At 40.4% G+C, this 22,006-nt stretch overlaps 2 protein-coding genes across 2 annotated transcripts in view; one reads left to right on the top strand and one right to left on the bottom strand.

Moving 5' to 3' along the window:
* The window catches only part of LOC139953955 (uncharacterized), a 56,552-nt gene extending 45,790 nt beyond the window's left edge, over positions 1 to 10,762 (bottom strand). The window contains exon 1 of the mRNA XM_071953566.1: positions 10,624 to 10,762. The gene's annotated coding sequence lies outside the window, so the exon portion shown is untranslated. The remainder of the gene's footprint in view (positions 1 to 10,623) is intronic.
* Positions 10,763 to 15,530: 4,768 nt separating this feature from the next.
* Positions 15,531 to 22,006, top strand: part of LOC139953953 (choline/ethanolaminephosphotransferase 1-like) — a 36,194-nt gene continuing 29,718 nt past the window's right edge. The window contains exons 1-8 of the mRNA XM_071953563.1: positions 15,531 to 15,883; positions 16,654 to 16,801; positions 17,992 to 18,133; positions 18,874 to 18,958; positions 19,657 to 19,785; positions 20,588 to 20,746; positions 21,324 to 21,449; positions 21,874 to 22,004. Of these exons, the coding sequence (XP_071809664.1) occupies positions 15,539 to 15,883; positions 16,654 to 16,801; positions 17,992 to 18,133; positions 18,874 to 18,958; positions 19,657 to 19,785; positions 20,588 to 20,746; positions 21,324 to 21,449; positions 21,874 to 22,004 (1,265 nt within the window). The 5' untranslated portion in view covers positions 15,531 to 15,538. The remainder of the gene's footprint in view (positions 15,884 to 16,653; positions 16,802 to 17,991; positions 18,134 to 18,873; positions 18,959 to 19,656; positions 19,786 to 20,587; positions 20,747 to 21,323; positions 21,450 to 21,873; positions 22,005 to 22,006) is intronic.

Below are 22,006 nucleotides of genomic sequence, written 5' to 3'. Positions count from 1 at the left end.
AGATCAGAATGCATAATATTAAGACTGTTACCGAACCTCTGGGAGTTCAAACAGACAAACAATCGGCGCAAAACATAGCCTTGCTCAAGGCAGTCGAATTATTCACTCCGAAAAAAGACCGCCGCTGTATAAAAACCCACCCGTATTCACTGTGCGTAAAACCCACCCGTATTCACTGTGCGTAACATCGCACGACACGATGCCCCCGTACACTATCCGCATGCGGAGGCCGACAGGCCGACAGCCTTGTAGGGTCTGTGTTGAAGCCACTGACCTCATTACTATAATAAGCGAAGAGTTCCCACGGTCAGCTCATTACCATAATGCCCGCGAAAGATGAGACACGTCTACATCATCACACACCACCACCACGGACGCTCAGCGAGCATGATAGGCGTGTGTGATTGGACGTCAAAATGAATAATTCATTTGCCTCACATCCTGTGTTGTCTGATAGGTCTGACGAACGATATACATATTCATGAGCTGCATACTAGCATATCCTAGAGCCCCCCCAATTTCTTCCACTATTGGAATTTTTTCAATACAACACATTAAAACGGGAAGATACAGACCCGACAAGGCTGTCGGCCTGACGGCCTCCGCATGCGGTTGTGTACGAGTGCGATGACTTGTGTGAACAGTATTCGTGCGATGTGACAGTGTGTATACGGGTGGGTCATTCGGTGTGATCGCACACACCATGCACAGGGTACACGGCGGGTGGGTTTACAGCTGCGTCTTTTCGGAGCGAATAATGCGACTGCCTTGAGCAAAGCTACGCAAAACACAGCTTATCGATGACGTTATTAGTGTTTTATAGGTTTTGATGCATTGCATGTTGAGGTAACAAAGTATATTGAGTCACCTGTGCGGCACCATAATGTAGCCCGAGCCCTAAATGTAGCCTGACCTAAATGTAGCCCCAAACATGTACTATACATTTAGTGCTACATTATGGTGGCGCACAGTCTCCAGCCATGTGTAAGGGCTTGCGTTTTATTCTACTGCAGTAGAATAAATTTCGGAATTCGGATATTACATTTAAAAAGCAGGGCAATGTTGAAAAACAATGATTATTGAAGTTTAAAACTTTAAAGGCAGTGGACACTATTGGTAATTACTCAAAATAATTATTAGCATAAAACCTTTCTTGGTGACGAGTAATGGGGAGAGGTTGATGGTATAAAACATTGTGCGAACCGGCTCCCTCTGAAGCGCCATAGTTTTCGAGAAAGAAGTAATTTTCCATGAATTTGATTTCGAGACCTCAGATTTAGAATTTGAGGTCTCGAAATCAACCATCTAAACACACACAACTTTGAGTGACAAGGTTTTTTGTTTTTTTTCCATTATTATCTCGTAACTTCGATGACCGATTGAGCTCAAAATTTCACAGGTTTGTTATTTTATGTATATGATGAGATCCACCAAGTGAGAAGACTGGTCTTTGACAATTACCAATTTGTCATTTCTTTATTTTTTTGCCATGTAGCGACTCCTAGTCTCATTAGTAATCATTGCTGTAACTTTAATGACAATTATATTGGTGTTTCTAAGTGAGCGATGGTTGGTTTTCTAATCTTATCAAATTGTTTTTGTGCTCTTTTTAATTTTGTTTTTCTTTTGTGGGATGCGTTGCCTTGGATCGAGCGGGTTGGTCTTGGGAGGGCGTTTGAGACCAGTTTGTTATGGACTGCTTTGCGGTTTGCGGTTGGATGGATGGTTTGGGAGTGGATTATGGTGGTCCGTGCAGGCATGCCTCGGGGTTGTATGGTTTTTTCTTTATGCGTCGTGAGCTGGCGTGGTCTGCCATTTTGCTGAGTCAAAATTTTGACTCCGTGGAGTGGCCGACCGTGTTTGTTCACGACGTGGGGGAAGACCGTGCAGTTTCGGGGGGTGTTTGTGTGGATTATTCTGCTCTACTCTCGAATTGTCTATCCGGCCGCGTGCAGTTTAAAGTGGGGGACGATCTCGGGCGCTTTTTGGTGATCAGCTCGACCGATCTGGGGCAACATGTCTCTTTAATGTGTTGCTGTCACAAAATTTGTTGCCTGTGTGTTTATACATTAATATTTTCTTTTCTTTTTTACTATATAATAGTAATGTTTTTCAATGACTTTTTTGTAAACTGTGCATTTCGGCTTTTTAGCCGCTGTATTGCAGTGTTTTAATAAATAAACCATGAATAAATAATGTCCACTGTCTTTAAACAAAAAACACGAGAAAACCGGAAGTCGATGTCCTTTCTCTATGATTTCAAAATTACCAAAGTTTATGACAATTTTTGACCCAATTTTTGAGGTATTCAATTCAATTTAATTCAAGAAGTGGCATTGTGTTTTGTCCCAGTGTGTAGTAAAAAAACACCCATATTCAGACAACAAAACACAACTTTATTACAAAACACATACACAATTAAATAATAATACTAACTTCTTTTTAACAGTTGTTTGGCGCAAAATCTAGTTCAATAATATGACATTTTTGTTGAACTCCAACTTCTTTTTAACAGGAGTTTGGCATAAAATCTAGTTCAATATGACATTTTGTTGGTGTCCGATTTCTTGTGATGAAGTTTTAACCTAGAAATATTGACAATCAATAATTGAAATAGCTGTCCGGAAGAAGGCGCAACTATAAAGTCTGCAATCTCATAATAAAGACTCAATCCTGAAGAGCAAGGCAGCTAGACCCAGAAGACAAAACCTGCCAATTTGATAATGCAATCAGACAGCTTAGATTCTCAGACAAATTGTGCATCAAAAAGTGAATACAATTCAATTTAAAACCGAAGATATCAATTTAAAACCGAAGATATAGTGTTGATTAAATTGAAAACATTCGTTCCGACCCAGATTGGAGTCTCCTAATACAAAAGATCTGTTCGAAATGTAAGAATAACAAAAACAACAAATTTTAGTTGAAATGAAATTGGAGCGCTGTGACATAATCCTTGAATATTGTTTGAAGCTTTTCATGGTGTGGATTTAATTTGAAGAAACTGTTATTACAAAGTAAACTTGCGGGAACAACCACGTGTAAACTCTCTTTTGACGAGCAGAGTGTAGTATTCGAAACGTCGTGACCACACCGGCTCTTTTTAGAGCCAATAGGCCCCTACTCAAACAAAAGAGATTAACACATGGTTGGACCACGCAAGTTTACTGTTTGTTTACAGTTTTTCCCTAGACATTATAGACTTTGGTCTAAGACCAATTACTTCATGGCTAAAAAAATCCATGAAGTAATTGTCTTATAGACCAATTACTTCATGGCTATTTTTTTTTTTTTTTTTTTTGGGGGGGGGGGGTTGTTCTACGATTAGTCGTAAACATATTTATCCAGATGAATTCTGCTGCAGCGCCGTGGAAACTTGCTTTTTCAAACCACGAGGGAAAATGAGTGACTGGCTTTCAGAAGAATGAATTAACTCACATCCTACAGTTTTCAATAAACACATCATGCAATTAACTTGTAAAAAAAAGATCAAATTTATTGTTTCTCAAAGAGAGAGTGGTTACTAGGTCAAGTCGGTTTTGTGATGCATTCATTTTTCAAAAGAGGGTTGTTATGAAATATGGGGAACGGAAAGGCTTTTAACCTTTAAGTTTTGTACGGCTATGATTTGATAAGATACTCTTTTCAAAGCGAAATTCGAAAGATGGTGACGTCATTGGATTTTAACAAAAAAATTGGTCCGTGAATTCCAAAGAGTGAGTTTTACGTAATCAGTAAAAAGGTCAAGTTTGTTGCAGTTTTGATTAAATATCATCAAGTTTCAGGAATTTGTCGGCAGCAAAAAATGTACAGACACTTAAAGGCAGTGGACACTATTGGTAATTACTCAACAAAAATTATTAGCATAAAACCTCACTTGGTAACGAGTAATGGGGAGAGGTTGATAGTATAAAACATTGTGAGAAACGGCTCCCTCTTAAATAACCAAGTTTTCGAGAAAGAAGTAGTTTTCTGCGATATTGATTTCGAGACCTCAGATTTAGAATGTGAGGTCTCGAACGGAACAAAAGTGTGTGTGCGTTATTATTATTATTATTATTATTATTATTATTATTATTATTATTATTATTATTATTATTATTATTATTATTATTATTATTATTATTATTATTATTATTATTATTATTATTATTATTATTATTATTATTATTATTATTATTATTATTATTATTATTATTATTATTATTATTATTATTATTATTATTATTATTATTATTATTATTATTATTATTATTATTATTATTATTTACTGGTTTTGCATTATTATCTCGCAACGTCGACGACCGATTTAGCTCAAATTTTCACAGGTTTGTTGTTTTATGCACATGTTGAGATACACCAAGTGCCAATAGTGTCCATGTGGTTAAAAGGTGACGTCAACTGCAGTGGACACTATTGGGGGCATTGACGAAATTTTCACTGGAATTGTATCGAACAAATTGTAAATAATAATTGTCTCCCTCCCTGTCTCATAAAGATCTTGGGTTCGAATCCCACTTTAGAAATGTTATGCCACTGGTTCCGTTCACAGAGCTCGAGAAAGTACCAAGTATACAGTGCTAACACACATCAGTGTATATGGGTGAAACCAAAATAAATACAACTAATTTTATACGGCATGTTAGCGTTGCTATACGCGTTACTAGTGTCACACTCTATCCCTTAAATGTGTTTGGTTCGAATCCCACCCTGAAAATATGCCACTGTATTTGTTCACAAGGTTCGGGAAAATACCGAGTATACAGTGCTAACACACACCAGTGTATATGGGTAAAACCAAAATTAATACAATTAATATATACGGCATGTTAGCGTTGCTACACGCCTTCCTTCGGTTGACATCATTGTTGTTCGCCTCCCCGTTTCTCGCTCTCACTCTTCAGCATGGCGCTGTCTCTCTTTTTTCCAGTCTATAAATTTCTCCTTCAACCCCCGGAGCCTTAATCGGGTTATCGTCACAAAGATTATACAACTCCTGAAATGTGATTTAGGCATCCGATTCGGCCTGACATTCCGTTACCATGGAAACCCCGGGTGGAAGTAAGTGTTAAGACACAAGGGGCTCTGTGTGTTTCGCACTTAAAACTAAGAGGCTGAAAAAAAATATGATGATGAAATTTTTAAAACTGGAAACTTGATTGATAAAGGATATCTCCTCTCCCGGCTAGTCATAATGGACTCTAGAAAATCAGGTTGAATTTGTTTAACTGAATCATCTCATAGAGGTCGAAAATATGAAACTGACATTCAAATCAACAAAGACTTATAAATCTGTTATGGTTTTGCACACCGAGTTGTATAATTGTTACATTGCTTTTATGGATAGGGAGGTCACCCCCCCCCCCCTCCCCCTCCCCTGGAACTGCACAATTTTTGTAAATAAAATGTTTTAAGAGTCGCAAACCCACGTGAATCTCACTGTATATTATTGTTGTGTATGTGTGTGACAATAAAACAGACTTCGATTGAGAAAAACAAAGGTTGCTATAAATGTTAAAAAGACGCTAAATTTTGGGCTCAATTGGTCATCGAATTTGCAAGAGATGGAAGAAAAATAGTGAGAGAAAAAACGTCTTTTTTGCATTACTTTGTTGTGCTTTCAGAGGGCCTAATAAAAGGCTTCAGCTGAAGTATTTTATTATTTTTTAGTGAGAAATTACTTCTTTCTTAAAACAATCTACAAGAGGAAGCTGTTTTACAATGTTTTACACTATCGACAGCTCTCCATTAATCATTAGTAAGTAAGAATTCGGTTTATACCAAATGTTTTGAGAAATATTACCAATAGTGTCTAGTCCCTTTAAAGTGCACATACGACGGCCCATTAATTATGTTTTATCAGAAAAGGCGAGAATTGTTTCACCAAGAGCAAAACCAATCAGACAATTTTTCCGTTTCACGGAGCCAATTCTTTTCTGTACAATCCTCATGGACGAGTTTTCCCCTGGGGAGAAATTCCATATTTTTCTTTCTAAATTAAGAGCGAGATTGGTTGCGTTTAAAATAAAAAAACGATAGAGGGTTTTCGCCACAATTGATGTTTTTTAATTTTTTTTAGAATTTGTGGGTTTTTTCCCCTCCGGTATAGTGGAGACTCTTACATAGCTTTAGAAACAAATCACTAAAGGTTATTTAAGAAACACAATGTGTGTCAAACAAAATGAACAATTGAAAATGGAAAACAAATCTTGTAAAATGCATTTTAAAGGCAGTGGACACTTATTGGTAATTACTCAAAATAATTATTATCATAAACCCTTACTTGATACGAGTAATGGGGAGAGGTTGATGTTATAAAACATTGCGAAAAACGGCTCCCTCTGAAGCAATGTAGTTTTCGAGAAAGAAGTAATTTTCCACGAATTTGATTTCGAGACCTCAGATTTAGAATTTGAGATCTCGAAATCATGCATCTGAAAGCACACAACTTCATGTGACAAGGTTTTTTTCTTTCATATTTATCTCGCAACTTCGACGACCAATTGAGCTAAAATGTTCACAGGTTTGTTATTGTATGCATATCGTGAGGTACACCAAGTGAGAAGACTGTCTTTGACAATTACCAGTGTCCAGTGTCTAAAGCGCTTCCATTACAACAAAACAACCGACGCAACTTTCTTTGAAGTCTTGGAAACCTAATTCTTTGAGCATTTTGTAAAAAATTCATTTTGCTCTTAACTTTAAACGGCCTAATTTAATCTTAAGTCCTTTTCTTTCGTAAAGAGCTTTGTTACTTTGGCTGAAAAAAAAACGTTTTAGCGATAAAACTAAACAATAAAAACTCTTTTGTGAAGTTTTATTCGAGATACAAACTCGCTCTAAATCTTTAGTTTACTTTAAAAACTCATAAATTATTTTCCACGACATGGCCGATATTTTTCTCGTATCTCGACAAATCGTAGAAATCGAAAAGTGTAAATCGCTAAGTAGCACCTAAATCTTCTTGTTTCCAATCTGTTAAATCCAACCCTATTGATCGTCTTATCGGGGATTAAGATTACTCCAAAAAGTGCCAGAGTTCAGGTCATTGGTCTACACCGCTGAAAAGGTCCATAGTTTGCCGTTAAAGTGAAATTTCGCCGTTATTTTACGGACTTTCCGTAAATGCAAATATTTATGCTAATTAGCGTAATTACAATCAACCACATTTTGCCCAAACACCTACCATACGCCTCTCTTAATATGATTTTATGCGTGGGGTACGTCACAATACTAACTTAAAACGAGGCGATGGGCGCAGCCACTGCAAGTGATCGGGGACGTGCGCCATAGCCTCATTTTGGGTACGAACTATGACGTCATGCATACATATTAAGAGATGCGTATAAAGTACATGCAAGAACATATTGTCATTTCAGCCACAACCATGTACACAATGTACAAATGACCAATTAAAGGCAGTGGACACTATTGGTAATTACTCAAAATAATTATTAACATAAAACTTTACTCGGTAACGAGTAATGGGGAGAGGTTGGTGGTGTAAAACATTGTGAGAAACAGCTCCCTCTGAAGTGGCCTAGTTTCCGAGAAAGAAGTAATTTTCCACGAATTTGATTTCGAGACCTCAGATTTGGAATGTGAGGTCTCGAAATCAAGCATCTGAAAGCACCATCTTCGTGTTATAATGATGTTTTTTTCTTTCATTATTATCTCCCAACTGCGAAGACTGCATGATTGAGCTCAAATTTTCACAGGTTTGTTATTGTATATGCATAATGTTCAGATACACCAAGTGAGAAGACTGGTCTTTGACAATTACCATTAGTGTCCAATGTCTTTAAGAACCTAAAGGGGACATGATTTTGAAGAACAAAAGAGAGAGATGTATTGTCGTTTATGACGTTGTTGCCGCTTCTGCTGACGTTTGTTGATGTTGCTGCTGATGACAATAACTATTGTTTCTACGTCTTTTTAGCAACTTTGAGAAGTATTGGCTTGCATCATCTTGTGTAGGCCTTCTGGCTTTTTTCTCTCTTTTGTTATTTTTATTTTTTGGGTGTTGTTGTTGTTGTTGTTGTTGTTGTTGTTTTGGGGGAGGGTTTGGGTCTTAGAGTAATTTGTTTGTTGTAAATTCAACGGAACAGATCATTTAGTTTGTATTGGCGGTTTTTTTTTTTTTTTTTTTTTTTTTTTTTTTTTTTATATGTTTTTAAGGCTTTAAAGTTCCAGTTGAAAAAGCCAAACTAAAGAGTAATCTTGAGTAGCACGTATATTCTCACTTAGGTACTCGAACGGAGGCTAGCCGCATACCGTACACGCAGTGTTACTAATAGCTTCGCAAGATTCCAACAACATGAACTACACAAAAACGGGCTATAAATAAACACGGGTTGGGGAGATTGGATTTAGATAGGCCAACACGGCCCATTTACTGTTCTAGTTTCTACAAGCTGATTCAGACTAAATCTTGAGGAAGGGAGGGCGGAGAGAAATGTGGAGTGGGGATCTCAGTTTAGGGCAACTGTGAATAATTAGAAAAACTATCAGGTTTAAAGGCAGTGGTCAATATTGGTAATATACTCAAACTAATTATTAGCACTGTGCAAAACCTTACTTGGGAACGAGTAATGGGAGAGGTTGGTAGTATAAAACAGTTTGAGAAACGGCTCCCTCTGAAGTAACGTAGTTTTTTGAAAAAAATATGTAATTTTCATCGAATTTGATTTCGGGAACCGATTTATAGAATTTGAGGTTTCGAAATCAAACATCTGCGGAAAGCGCACAACTCCGTGTGACAAGAGTGTTTTTTCTTTCACTATTATCTCCCAACTTTGATGACCGATTGAGCTTAAATTTTCACAGGTTTGTTATTTTATGCATATGTTGAGATTCAGCAAGAGCAGGCTGGTCTTTGACAATTACCAATAGTGTCCAGTGTCTTGAATTTACAGGTTTGATGCAATCACTGTTTTTATTTTGGGTATTCTTAGCATAGGCCTAAAGGTTTTTATGTTTGTAAATGGTGTAACGACAACATCCCATTGTTTGGCTCCTAGCGAAGTCCCTTTCTGGTAAACGAAGCTAACCAATAACTTTCCCCGGTATTTCATTTTTCCTGGCTCCCTTTTGTAAAGGTTCTCGGTATGAATGTGTAGACATAATATTATTTGACACACATCTTTGTTTTGCAAACATTAAACTGTTAAAACAATACTTTCCGCTGTATAGCTCTATGAAATTTGGCACTGGTTCATACTTTCTGCGAATGCAAATGCAACCTTGCGACTTATGACGTCAAACGGCTGTTTTCGCAGCGAATCCTTGGCAGGGGTTGAGCACATTTTTTATTTCAAACTGTTGCAAATTTCCATTGCCAGTTAATTTTCCGAAGTCAAAAGTCATACCACAACATTTTGCAGACTCAGGAAGTATGAACTGGGCTGACACGTATAACATTAATTAACCCAGAGACAACACTGAGTCCATGTTCGATAACCTATAACAAACACAATACTGATCAATAAGTCGCTCCCGCAAATATCAGGATAACTTAGTTTATCGATCGGACATCGGGTATTTTCGAACTATAGTAGATGGTTGTTCCAAGGGACAGCTTAAAGGAACCCTTTTCCTTGGATCGGACGAGTTGGTCTTTGAAAAGCGTTTGTAACCGTTTGTTATAAAATGCATGGCAAGAAAGATGTTTTAAAAGTAGAATACAATTATCCACACAAATATACCTCGAAATTGAGTGGTTTTTACTGTTACTTTGCGAACTAACACGGTCGGCCATTTATGGGAGTCAACAATTTGACTCCCATAAATGGCCGACCGTGCTAGTCGACGAGGTAAAAGGAAAACCACGGAATTTCGAGTGACACTTGTGTGCATCATTATATTCCACTTTTAAAATATCTTTCTAATCATAATGCATTTTATAACAAACTGTTACCAACGCTTTTCAAAGACCAACTCGACCCGAGGCAACGTGTTCCTTTGAGGGACAAGCTGACACGTCGAGCCGTTAAGAACATGGACAGTCCTCTCATAATTATGACAAATTTGATAAAATGAATATTTTGAGAAAAGTAGGATAATACAGAGATAAGCAGGCAGTGGCCATACAAAAAGAGACAAATGTGTAAAAAGGGACAAAAATATGATATATATTTGTACATAATATGCCTTGTAAACTCTCAAATATAAAATAATATAAAAAAATTAAAAAACATCAGTCAACGAAGAAATCGTCTTGTAAAAACAGGTCTAATTTTCGTGGTAGGCTGTTTCCCCATGGACGGGCGGCGGTGTCGACTTCAAAAAGATAGACCTAACTTGACACTTCGTTATTATAAACTTAAGGCTAGTCCTATTAAAGTTAGAACGAGCACTCATCCTAACTCGAGATAAGACTAGTCTTAAATCTTTATTAAATCCACCACTGGGCTCAAGTATTGGCTAATTCGCTTTGCTAATAACTGTCTATAAGTATGATTTTTTTTATTCCGCTGATGAAATTTGACCATTGAGTGGCTGAGAAACATATACCAGTTCAAACAACAAAAATTGCATAATCTTGTGAGACAAATTAAAATTACATGTTATTTATTTCTCTCAATTAATACAGGTTGCGATTGGAGACAAGAAAATGACACCAACCTGACAAACTCGAAAGCCCTCTTGCGTCGCTTTTTCCAGCCACCTCGATGGAGAAAGTTCTGAGAAAAGCGGAGTGGTCAAGACTACGGGAAGATGTTGCTGTTGTCTTTCTTCTATTCTATAAGATGATGTAAGTTGTGGCGTAGGCTCGACTGCTCCTGTCCCAAACGTTTGTTCTGGACTATTAGACTCACAGATTTCCCGCCTTTTTTATATAAGTGCATTTTGTGGCGCGTGGCCCTAGGTACAACAAATATTACATAGTCACACCCCAAAAACCTTGGGGAGGGGGTTAATATTATTATCGTTCCCCTGTAATCTATTCAAACCATAAGTGTTGATTTCCCAGGGGAGGAGGTTGTTTCGCGCATGCGCATGGTGAGAAAGTATTGGTGCGTGGACTTATTGATCGATATTTGCTGTGATGTCATCGATGACCTTACACGTCATACGTTGATTTGGTTATGACGTCACGGACGACGTATTAGTAAGAAACAAAACAAAACTATGTATAGACACTTTAACCGAATTAAAAACTTCTTCTTAGTTATGCTGAAAATGCAAGTGTTTTTTTTTAACCCGACATGAGCTAAGGCACAGCATTGACAATGTGGAAACACTTGTGTGCTTTGAAGAGAACCAATTTCTAGAAACTATTGGTAATAAATTGTCAAAGACCAGTCTTCTCACTTGATGTATCTCAACATATGCTTTAAATAACAAACCCGTGTAATTTTGAGCTCGATGGTCGTCGGAGTGGCGAGATAAACTATGAAAGAAAAAACACCCTTGTCCCACGCAGTTGGGTGTGCTTTCAGATGCTTGATTTCGAGACCTCAACTTCTAAGTCTGAGGTCTCGAAATCAAATTCATTGAAAATTACTTCTTTCTCGAAAACTACATTATTTCAGAGGTAGCCGTTTCTCACAATGTTTTGTAACTATCAACCTCTCCCCATTGCTCGTTATCAAGTGAGGCTTTATATGATGACCTTGTATTTGATGAAGGTTTTAATGGAAGATAACCTTGATAAATATTCAATTGAGAATGTTTTGTACAAAATAAAAATTTGAACATAATGTACCCTCAAAATCCCTTGCTCATGCAATACAAAATAAAATGACTACGGGGTTTAAAGGCACTGGACACTATTTGTTAATAGTCAAAATAATTGTGAGCATAAACAACTTACTTGGAAACTGACAATGGAGAAAACAATACTGGTCTTTGAAAACAATAGACCAAATATGTCCAGTGCCTTTAAAGCCATTGGACCCTTTCGGTAAACAGTGTTGTCCAAGGCCCACACTTAGTGTACCACAACACCTACATCAAATAACAAACCTGTGAAAATTTAGGCTCAATCGGTCATCGGAGTCGGGAGAAAACAACGGAAAAACCCACCCTTGTTTCCGCGCGTTTCGCCGTGTCATGACATGTGTTTAAAACAAATCTGTAATTCTCGTTAACGAGAATTTATATTTTTTTGCTGTTTTCTCAAAAAGGAAAGCATTTCATGGAATAATATTTCAAGAGAAGTCTTTCACCATTGCCTTCTGTAAACCCTTAAGTTATGTGTAAATCTGTGAACTTTTATTTTTTTTTCTGAACCGAAAGGGTCCAATAGCTTTAAAACAGACATCTTGAAGACTAATGCACGCAAGAGCTCGCTATAAAGACGTCTAAACCTTTCTCTAAACACGGTTGCATGGTCTCTCTTGACCTTGGCTTTTCTAAACAAACTGAAACAAAACAGCTTTAAATGTAGTGGGTGGTTGATTCTTTCAAACAGTCAGAAACTCTTAAGACGAAAAAGAGGTATCTATTATGTTTTCTCCTTGAAAAGCAGTTTTTTTCTGAAGCCTATAGATGTCGCAGATGTTAGACTAAGCTGTTTTATTGATGTAAAGTGCTGATGAAGATGTAGTTCAGACTCTATAAATCCATAGTGTTTTTTTTTTCTTTTCTTTTTTTACCCCTTGACCTCAGTCATTATTTTTTGGAGGGGGGAAAAAAATCGTAATTTATTTGGCTGTGATCCATGGCTTTAAGCAGTTAACGGTTCCATGGTGACTGCATGCTGGCGCGCCTGAACAAAGATATGGATCCGATTAAAAATAATTAAAAAAATTGGAGACTGCCATCATGGGCTAGATAGCTCAGTCAGTAGAGCGCTGGTAGAGAGTCTATCACTCTTTGTCCAACCCCAACTAAAGAAAAGGCTAGCTACATTTTTTTTTTAATATTAAAGATTGTTTTAAAGGCAGTGGACACTATTGGTAACTGTCAAAGACTAGTCTTCAAAGTTGGTGTATCTCAACATATGCATAAAATAACAAACCTGAGCTCAAAATTTGAGCTCAATCGGTCATCAAAGTTGCGAGATAATAATGAAAGAAGAAAACACCCTTGTCACACGAAGTTGTGTGCGTTTAGATGGTTGATTTCGAGACCTCAAGTTCTAAACCTGAGATCTCGAAATCAAATTCGTGGAAAATTACTTCTTTCTCGAAAACTATAGCACTTCAGAGGGAGCTGTTTCCCACAATGTTTTATACCACCAACCTCTCCCCCTTACTCGTCACCAAGAAATGTTTTATGCTAATAATTATTTTGAGTAATTACCAATAGTGTCCACTGCCTTTAAGATTGTATGGTCAGCCTCACCCCTTACCCCTCCCCCACCCCAGCCCTTCAGCGCCCCTCAGCCCCTCAGTTCCCTCATCAGCCTCTCTCAGCCCCTTGGCCCCTCAGTCCCTCACCCGCCTAGCCCCTCAACCCCTCATCCCGCTCAGCTCCTCAACCCCTCAGCCCCCAGCTCCTCAGCCCCTCAGCCCCTAAGCCCCTCAGTCCCTTGCTCCTCAGACTCTCAGCCCTTCAGCTCTCTTCGGTCCCGTCTTAGCGCTTCAGCCCCTCAGTTCCTTAAACCCTCAGCCCCTTAAGGCTTCAGCCCCCAGTCCCTTAGCCCACCATCATCCCTTGAGCGCCCCCTCAGCCCCTCGGCCCCTCGGCCCCTCAACCCCTCAGCCCTTCATACAGTCCCTCAATCTCTTAGCTTCTCAACCCCCTTAGCCCCTTAGCCCTTAACCCCTCAGCCCCTTAGCCCCTTAGTTCTCAGCCCCTCAGCCCTCTTCTTAGCCCCTTAGTTATTCAGCCTCTCAGCCCATTAGCCCCCTTCATCAGCCCATCAGTTGCTACTAGCCCCCCAGCCCCTCAGCCCCAGTCCCTTAGCCCCTCATCAGCCCCCCAGCGGCCCCCCTCAGCCCGTAGCCACCCCAGCCCTTTAGTTCCTCAGTCCCTCAGCCACTCAGTCCCTTGGCCCTCAGCCCTTAGCCCCCCCCCCCCCCAGCCCATCAGCCTCTTTAGTCACTCAGTCCCTCAGCCCCTCAGCCCCTCAGCCCCTCAGCCCCCAAGTCCATAATCCCCTCAGCCCTTAGCCCTGTTAGTCCATTAGCCGCTCTTTCCCTTAGCATCTCAACCCAAGCAACCCCTCAGTCAGCCCTTTAGCGCCCCTCAGCTAATCGGACCCTCGACCCCCCCCCCCCTTCAGCCCCTCAGGAGTCAACCCCTCATCCCCTTAGCCCCTATCCCTCCTCAGCCCCCATCAGCCCTTCAGCGCCCCTCAGCCCATCAACCCATCACCCCCACCCCCACCCCCCCCCCCGCCCATCAGCCCCTCAGGAGTCGACCACTCGGCCCCTCAGCCTGACCCTCAGCTCCTCAGCCCATCAACCCATCAGCAGTCCCTCAACCCCTCTCCTGAGAGCCCCTCACAGGAGGCAACCCATCAGCCCTACCTCAGCCCTCAGCCCCTTAGCCCCTCAGCCCCAGACCCCTAGCCCCCTAGCCCCTCAGCTCCTCAGTCAGCCCCTTAGCCCCTCAGCCTCAGTCAGCCCCAGCTATCCCATCAGTCAGCCCCTCACCCCCACCTACTCTCAGCCTTTTAGCGCCCAGCCCCTCTAGCCTCGCCCTCACCCATTCAGCTTCTAAGCCCCACATGATCAGCCCTTCAACACCCCTGAGCCCTTTGAGCCCCTCAGCCCATATAGCCCGCTCAGCCCCTCAGCCCCTCTAGCCCATCAGTCAGCCCCTCACTCACCCCACCCCCTACTCTCAGCCCTTAAGCGCCCCAGCCCCTCATCCATTCAGCATTCAGCCCCCTCAGCCCTTCAGCGCCCCTCACCCCCTCACCCCCACCCCCCTCATTCCCTCGGCCCCTCATCGCCCCTCAGCCACTCATCGCCCCTCAGCCCCTCAGCCCCTCATCCCCTCATCGCCCCTCAGCCCCTCATCGCCCCTCAGCCCCTCAGCCCCTCAGCCCCTCATCGCCCCTCAGCCCCTCATCGCCCCTCAGCCCCTCAGCCCCTCATCGCCCCTCAGCCGGCCCTCAGCCCTTCATCGCCCCTCAGCCCCTCAGCCCCTCATCGCCCCTCAGCCCCTCATCGCCCCTCATCGCCCCTCAGCCCCTCAGCCCCTCAGCCCCTCAGCCCCTCATCGCCCCCTCAGCCCCTCAGCCCCTCATCGCCCCTCAGCCCCTCAGCCCCTAAGCCCCTCAGCCCCTCAGCCCCTCAGCCCCTTAGCCTCTCAGCCCCTCAGCACCTCAGCCGTCAGCCATAGACCATTCAGTCCTTCGACAGCACCGGTCATCCGCCCGGAGTAGACTGAGAAAGAATGACGGTCGTAGAACGTTTATAGCTCTGCTTACGTCAAGGCCGCCCTCTACCGCCCGCTTAACCTTGACAAGATACCCAGGCTCGTTTAACGCAATCTACACATAATATGTGGTTGAGAACCATTCTAAAAAAATCTCAACAAAAACATAGTGTGGTACCCATGCACAGCAGACGCAACCTTTGCCATAAATTCACACACTAAATCATCACCCATTGTAATGGAGACCAGACCAATAGACGACATGTCAGAAAAAACTGTAGAAATTACCGAAACAAGTGCAACCGAGTTCGGGACCAAAAACCGGCCTCCTAAACGGTCAAAAATGTCGTCGTTACTTCAAAGTCTTGTTAATCATGTTACAACTCCTGATCTGCTCTCACAGAGCCAGTTAAAAAGGCTAAAGGAGCACAAATACAGTGCGGAAGGGAGCTCGGTTTGTGACCCCTTGATGCAGGTTTTTTGGAGGTGGTTGATCGAGCAGGTTCCTAAAACCATAGCACCAAACACAATCACGATTGTTGGGTTAACTGCTAATGTCATTGGAGCTTTGATTCTCATGTTGTTTTGTCCAACGGGGAAAGAACAGGTGAGTTGCTGACATTTTATACAATGTACAAATAAAATTGTGAGACTAATATTAGAATTAGCAAAACAAAATAGATTCATTATCAATAATCATTGTTTATTTGTTATATTCTTGTTGAATTTTATATATTTTTGATAATAATAAAAAATAAATAATAATATATATTAATTATAATAATAATAAATTAGGGGCCTACTACTATTTATTATGATTAAATAATTAACAGGCCTATTATAAAATATTATTTCGATTTTTTTTAAAAGGGCTATTTTTCCGTATCACGCCACCACCTTTTCACTCATTTTCACAAAAAGGGATATAATTATTAAGGTAAATTAGGCTCTGGGACTATAATTGCAAATTTGCGGGGTGATACGAAAACTTGTCCTTCTTTTGTCAAATAAAAGTACAAAAAACAATCACACAAAGTCAAACATTCTTGTTGAATTGCCTCTAACTGAATTTACATTAAATCAATTAAAAATTCATTAGAAAATTACGATAACAAATTTAAATGATACAAAGAAAAATTTAAGAAAAGTGACTTTAAATAAAGGCACTAGGTTTAAGTTTACTTGTTTGTCCCTAGGCCTATTTGTTATGTTGTTGTCATGAACCGTGTAATTGTAATTTTAACTAGCATGAAACCATAAAAACAATTTTTATCTGTTCTTTTTAAAAAATATGGCGGATATCTGCTAATGAGTATCAAAATTCAAATGAATTAAAAAGTTATAATAAATGAAATTAAATTTTGCAACATTTTCCAGGCACCAAGCTGGGCGTACATCGTTGCTGCGTTGACCCTTTTTATATATCAATCTCTTGATGCCATTGATGGGAAGCAAGCTAGACGGACCCAGACCAGCACTCCGTTGGGGGAGCTGTTTGACCACGGATGTGACTCTGTCTCTATTGGTAATTTTTCCCCTCCCCTTCAACCCTATCACCCACTCCATCTAACCTTACAACAACAACACACGCCACCTGAGTTCTATTTCATAGAGCTCTAAGATTCAGGCCTGGGCGACTAGTTTACTGTTGATTTCTAAGTCGAGTCGTGACTACCGTTTTTCATTTACTCTATCAATCAAGCCGCCACGACTACTTCAAACATAGTCGCGAACATCAGACATCAGTGTTCAGCCTGATTATTACTATTGTTCCTGCCGCAAACATTATGACGCAATGCATCTTGATAACTAAAAATTAGTCACAACTATTTTCCAAGTCGCGACTATTTGAGTCCACACATTTAGTCGAGTAATAAAGTTTCACTAGTCGCCCAGGCCTACAAAGATTCACCTTACGGAAGAACGTTACCTTGAATTAGACGAAGCACCATTGTTAAGTGTCTTGTTAAAGGGAAGGTACACGGTTGGTAATTACTCAAAACAAATATTAACTTAAAAACTTACTTGGTAACAAGCATTGCAGAGCTGTTGATAGTATAAAACATTGTGAAAATCGGCTCCCTCTGAAGTACATGTAGCGTAGATTTTGAGAAAGATGTACTTTTATTCCCATCTGAAAGCGCACAAATTCGTCCAACAAGGGTGGGTTTTTTTTCATCATTTTCTCGCAACTTCGATGACCAATGGAGCTCAAGTTTTTACAGGCTTGTTATTTTATGCTTATGTTGGGATACACCAAGTCGGAAGACTGGTCTATGACAATTACCAAAAGTGTTCAGAGGTGGATTTCACAAAGAGTTAGGACTAGTCTTATCTTGAGTTAGGACCAGTTACTCGTCCTAACTTAGGACTATCCATGCAATTTGTATATCTTCTAGGACTAGTCCTAAGTTAGGACTAGTCCTAACTCTTTGTGACATCGACCCATGTACCTATAAGGCATAGGTGTCACGACAAGGACTCGAACTCATCTTTTCTGTTGGTCAATGGTCACAGTCTACTTCATAGGGAGAGAAATTAATAAGTTTCAATTTGATAACAAAATCAGACTCAAAAAGAACCCACACTCTGCTGATCAAAAACACCAGAGTTTGAATCCAGTGTTCTTAACCGCTCGGCCATGACATGCCATTTTGCTTGTTATACTTCCGTCAATATGTATAACTTTGTCTCTTCCTCTTTGTTCTATTGCAGTGTTTGTGTCCATTGAGTTCAGTATCGCGATGCAGCTAGGAGAATGGGCAGAGCTTTACTTCGTTACTTCAGTGCTATCTATGTTTATGTTTTATGGGGCCCACTGGCAAACTTACGTATCCGGAACACTTCAGTTTGGAAAGTGAGTGATAACATCTAGTCATTTCAGACCTCAGCAGTTTGTGTTAATCAGTTGTAAGCTTGGGCAGTTCCAGAAATTTCGGACTCGGGTTGGTTCTGAAAAAAAGACTTGGTTCTGAGTTGTAACCGGTTCCATTAGTTCGATAAAAAAACATAAGCAGTCTCGGTCAGAGCATACATTGTACACGCACAAAGATCCAACCTATTTTAACCGGAAATACAGAACGGTATGGGCTCGGTTTTTTATTGGAACTGAGTCTTCTGAAATCAGAACCGACGAAAGCGGGTACTCGGTTCCTCAGAAGAGTGGCCCCGCGGGTCTGGTTCTCAATTTTGAACTCGAGTTGAACCGGGTAACTGAAGGAACCGTCCACCAAGCTTAATCAGTTGTTATTAGTATTTTATCAAATTATAAACTGTGTAATTCTTGCTTTTTTATGTCTTATTGTTTTTTTTATGAAAGATCACCTCACATCAGAGGGCTCATATTGAATGATCAGACAGTAGGAGGGTTAAATGTGGACTATTTTGCCGTATTCACCACATGATATCTTCCAACACCACAGTCCTGACAGTAGATAATATTTAATGGTCAGACAGTAGGAGGGTTGACTATTGATTATGTATGGGCCTTTCCCACATGATGCCATAGTTCATCCTTCAAAACCAGTGAATGATATCGAACGGTCAGACAGTAGGAGGGTCAAAAGTGATGTTTAATTTGTTTTTTTTACTTCTCAGATTTGATGTGACAGAATCACAGCTAGTGATATGCTCCATCTTCTTTATATCAGCATTCTTCGGACCACAGATTTGGGCTTTGAAGGTAACAGAATGATACCAGTTGTTTTTAGTACAAAATGCGCAATATTTATCTCTATCCAATATAGTAATGTGCGTCAGAGGTAGGTTATGTCAGAAACGTCAATCGAAACCTCAAACCTCTATATTGACTATGGCATTCCCATATCTCTAGTTTGTTTATATGGTTCTCGGTAGTAGAATTAAAGGAACACGTTGCCTTGGATCAGACGAGTTGGTCTTTGAAAAGCGTTTGTAACTGTTTTTTATAAAATGCATGGGTAGAAAGATGTTGTAAAAGTAGAATGCAATGATCCACACAAACATGCCTCGAAATTGCACGGTTTTCCTTTTACCTCTTCGACTAACTCTGTCGGCCATTTATGGGAGTCACATTTTTTACTCCCATAAATGGCCGACCGTGTTAGTTCGTACAGTAAAAGGAAAACCACACAATTTTGAGGCAAACTTGTGTGGATAATTGTATTCTACTTTTAAAACATCTTTCTAACCATATGCATTTTATAAAAAAACGGTTACAAACGCTCAGTTATAGACCAAATCGTCCGATCCAAGGCAACGTGTTCCTTTAAGCAAGACAGTTCTCTAAGAACAAACTCTACCTGGCAAGTAGACACACACAAGAAGTTACCGCAAACCAAATATATATTGATACCTCGCCATGCAATGCCTCAAATCCTATATATTATTTTTATTTTGTAGGTCTTCGGTCTGGAACTGAAGGTCCTCGTGTTCCTAGGTGGAGTACTTATGGCAGTAGTTTCATTCTTCAACTACACGTTAGTTATCTTCGGTGGTGGAGGCAAAGGAAAGGATGGATCTACCGTTGCAGTAAGTTACAGTGTGTAACATGTTCGAGTGCGGTTAGCCAACCTCGTTCCCAGGGGTGATCGATCTCGCCGCGCCATTTTATTCCCAGCATGCCTTTCTCGAGCATAACCCCTGGAATTGACAAATTTAAATGTGCTTTATGCTAGGACATTTAAATGAGCATATATATTCAATCTTTTCTACGCGCGTAAGCATGTCTTTCATCTCAAAGAATGTTTTTGTTTTAAAAAACGTGTTCGTATCATAAAAATGCAGGCGTGATCAACATGCAATAATCTTAAAACTACGCGCGCACGCACTTGACATCTAATACCTAACCAATTTCCTGAGCAAATCAGCGCTGTTTCTCAGTACATCCCTCCCAGGGGTTAGTGGCGAGAGGTATCAATACGGCGCACTGCCCATGGTTGCAAGGCGGGCGGTTTGTGCACTCTTTGCTGGCACAGAATAGTTGTTTACAAAAAATATGCTGGTTTTCTGTTTTAACAAAAAAGGTTAATTTTTCAGACCTGAAAGGGCCATGGCCTTTGTTTGACCTTGGTTTGACCTTGGTTTTGGCCTTGTGCCACTTTAAAAGTTTCCCATTGATTTGCTAATGGAAGTAACCTTTGCATGCAAAATGAAAATGAACTTTCCCTTTTAAAGATGATTTTCCAGGCCTGAATTTTGTTTTTATTTTTCGATGACGTTATGGGAGAACGATTTTTAAAATGCCATATTTTAAATAGGCTGTTTTTTGTAACATGTAATTTGAGATAAAGTAAATTTTTAAACCAAATATTTTACCCTTCCCAATTTCCAGGATACCAGCGTGATTGCCCCAGCTCTCCACATTGCCTTCGTCATTCTTCTAGAAGTAATCATCAAGGAAAAGTCCCACATGGGTCTGTACGAGAACCAGCCTTGCGTCTACCTTCTGACGTTCGGCTTTGTTGCTGCTAAGATTATCAACAAGCTTGTGGTAAGTTACATGGTTCTCCTGACGATGACTAGAGGAAGCTAGTCGAAACCTTGAGACCAACTCAAAACTGACTCCGCGGCAGTACAGTTAATTACGATCCTGTAAGCTAAAGTAGTAGTCCAAGTCTATTTTCTATACCATCTGCCCTGGTAATAGTTAAAAGCAGGACAGTTCCCGAACCCCCGATTATCTACTCCGCGGCAGTAGAATATAGCAAAACAGTTCTCTAAGAACAAACTCTACCTGGCAAGTAGATACACACATGGTGTTACCGCAAACCAAATATACATTGATACCTCACCATGCAATGCCTCAAATCCTATAAACATGGTTCTCAATATATATTTGGGACTGTCGTGGCCGAGCGGTTAAGAGCACCGAATTCAAACTCTGGTGTTTTTGATCAGCAGAGTGTGGGTTCGAATACCTAGCTGTGACACTTGTGTCCTTAACGAGACACTTAACCATTGCTTCGTCCTTCGGATGGGACGTTAAGTCGTTGGTCCCATGTGTTGTGCAACGCATGTAAAAGAACCCATTCTATCGTTTTTTATTCCGATATTTCCCTTTGTCTTAGGTTGCCCATATGACCAAGAGTCCGATGGATCTCTTAGATACAGTCTTCATCGGACCAGGCCTTCTCTTTCTCAATCAGTATTTTGACACGCCTCTACCTGAGAGCCTACTTCTATGGATTGCTATGGTGAGTCAAATTATAATTTGGAAGATAAGTCTGCTGTTTGTACAGTAAGTCGTGGTTCGACCCCCACCTGCGTAGTGTGTGAACTTGTGGCTAATCGAATCCCTTAATTGAAAACCTTAATTCGTCTATTTTTTTAAGTTTGATGGTCGGACATTGGTCACACTGGTTTAGGGGGTTTTTATTTGGTGGGTGAATAACTCGACGAGCCTTGGGACTCAAATTGAGCAGAGGATTAAAGTTCAAGAGTTAATGAATAATTTCCTCTCTACTGTAAAAAGCTGTAAAACCTGTTATAGACTTTTGAATTTTTGAATATTTAGCATTTTGTGTATTTTTGAATATTTAGCATTTTGCAGTGTATGCGATGGGAGTTTATTTAGTAGAGGCACTCCTAACTCAATCTTGATCACCTTGTTGTTTTCAGGTCTACTGTCTGGCGGACCTTGTGCGATATGCTGCCCTCGTTTGTCAACAGATATCGGTCTATCTCGGTATCTACATCTTCGATATCACCCAAAGAAGACCCATCCAGGTTACGCCACGTCCCTCCCTCAAGT

Source organism: Asterias amurensis, chromosome 22, assembly GCF_032118995.1.
Source record: "Asterias amurensis chromosome 22, ASM3211899v1".
NCBI classification, from domain to species: domain Eukaryota; kingdom Metazoa; phylum Echinodermata; class Asteroidea; order Forcipulatida; family Asteriidae; genus Asterias; species Asterias amurensis.
Note: the sequence above shows the minus strand (reverse complement) of the source record. Positions and strands in the feature narration are given on the sequence as shown.